Here is a 1,728-nt window from a genome sequence, read left to right on the forward strand (position 1 = left end):
TGTCTTGTGGTATGTAAATATTGATGATTAGGTACTTAATCCATTTGCCTACTGACCTAAACTCAACCACAGTTTGCAATATGCTTGAGTCGGTCCATATCTTAGAGCATCTAGTAGCTCCATTTTTTAACCCAGAGTAATCAATCCTGGTTTATTTTTTCCACTGCTAATAGTTTCTACAGCAGTATATTTTTCGAGCCTTGAGGGGAATACAGATTGTTTACATGTCTCCTGAAGGCACATAATTTTTGGTGGCTAATAAAAACAACAATTCCCCGTATTTGAGGGTGTTTTAGTTCAAAATTTGTAGCCCCTAAAATGGATGTCAATTTTAAGTAGAAAAAAATAGAATATTTTGAGATGTACAAAGACTGGCTGCCGAAAAAAATTCACTTTTATTAAGAAAAAGCCTTTTTACATTTCAAAGATTAGTTGGAAAACAATTTTAAATATTTTATTTTTATATTAAAAAATTCTAAAATTAAATTAATTTCACTTTTGACTGATGTTAGTAGACAAACGATACAAAAAGGTTTGAAATTAACAGGTAAATTGTTACCTTAAAATGTTTCTATAGGCGGACCAGTTATCATCGTCGAAATAGATGAGTCTAAATTCGGTAAACGAAATGCAATAGAGGACATAGAGTTGATGGTGTATGGGTGTTAGGAATGGTCGAGAGAACACCTGCTCGGCGGCCTATATTATTAAATTGCCTGATAGAAAGGCGGCCACATTATTGTTTTACATTTAAAAGTTTGTCAAAGAGGGAAGTATTGTATATACAGACTGCTGGAAAGGCTATAGCGGTCTTTCAAGAAACGGATACACGCATCGTACAGTAAATCATAGTGTAAGTTTTGTGGATCGTGATACGTTGGTACATACTAATACCATAAAAGGTACATGAGCGGGTGTAAGGTTAAATATTCCTAATAGAAATAGGACAACAGCAAATATTGAACCATTTCTACGATTATTTACGTTTATTAAGAGAAATACCAGTGTTTCAACATTCAAATTATTATTAAAAACTATTTTAAAATAAAAATTTAAAAAAAAAGACTTTATTTGCATCTTAAAACAAAAATAACTTTATTTTTTTAAATTTCTATTTTTTTCTCCTTAAAATTGACATCCATTTTAGGGACTAAAAATTTTAAATTAAATACCCTCAAATACTGGTAATTGTTGTTTCCTTCCTCCTATTTAGTTTTTTTTTCTTCAAAAAAACCAGAAGTTCTTCTCTCTTGTCGGAGAGATGGTTTATATTGGGGTTTAGGAGTTTTATTTTCTCCCCATCTCATTGTTTCTATGGTTAGGTAAACTTAATCTATTTTTCTTGTTGTGTAATACTTAAAAACCAACAGCTTTCACAGTATTTAATAACATCTTTCTATGTAGTTTATTAACCACAATTTTCGTTAATGGCGTGTCCTTCCATCTAAATTTTCTTAAAGTAAGAATATTTCCTCAAAATAGTATTTCCTTCTTTATATACATTCTTAAGAGATCTTATTCTCTAAAAGGTATTCTTTGATTTTTGATAATACAAAAGTTTTCTTGTACTTTTAGCATAATTTTTATTCTCCTAATAGATGGGGTTATAAGACAATTAAGTTTGGATTGACGTCTATCAGTAATATAGATTTTATTATATCTAAATATATTAATTTTTTCTTTTTTAATAAATTAAAAATATTTTTCTTTTTATGAGAAAACAAATTC

At 29.2% G+C, this 1,728-nt stretch overlaps 2 protein-coding genes across 2 annotated transcripts; one reads left to right on the top strand and one right to left on the bottom strand.

Moving 5' to 3' along the window:
• Positions 1 to 671: 671 nt before the first annotated feature.
• Positions 672 to 845, top strand: AAJ76_328000803 (hypothetical protein; the record flags this gene model as incomplete). The annotated part of the gene is made up of 1 exon (XM_024475194.1): positions 672 to 845. The coding sequence occupies one exon, from the start codon at positions 672 to 674 to the stop codon at positions 843 to 845; it is 174 nt and encodes a 57-aa protein (XP_024329411.1).
• A 759-nt stretch (positions 846 to 1,604) lies between these two features.
• On the bottom strand, positions 1,605 to 1,728 carry AAJ76_3280001858 (hypothetical protein; the record flags this gene model as incomplete). The annotated part of the gene is made up of 1 exon (XM_024475193.1): positions 1,605 to 1,728. A coding segment is annotated over one exon (124 nt), but the record flags the coding sequence as incomplete, so codon positions are not given.

Source organism: Vairimorpha ceranae (assembly GCF_000988165.1).
Source record: "Vairimorpha ceranae strain PA08 1199 chromosome Unknown NODE_328, whole genome shotgun sequence".
Classification (NCBI taxonomy): Eukaryota; Fungi; Microsporidia; family Nosematidae; genus Vairimorpha; species Vairimorpha ceranae.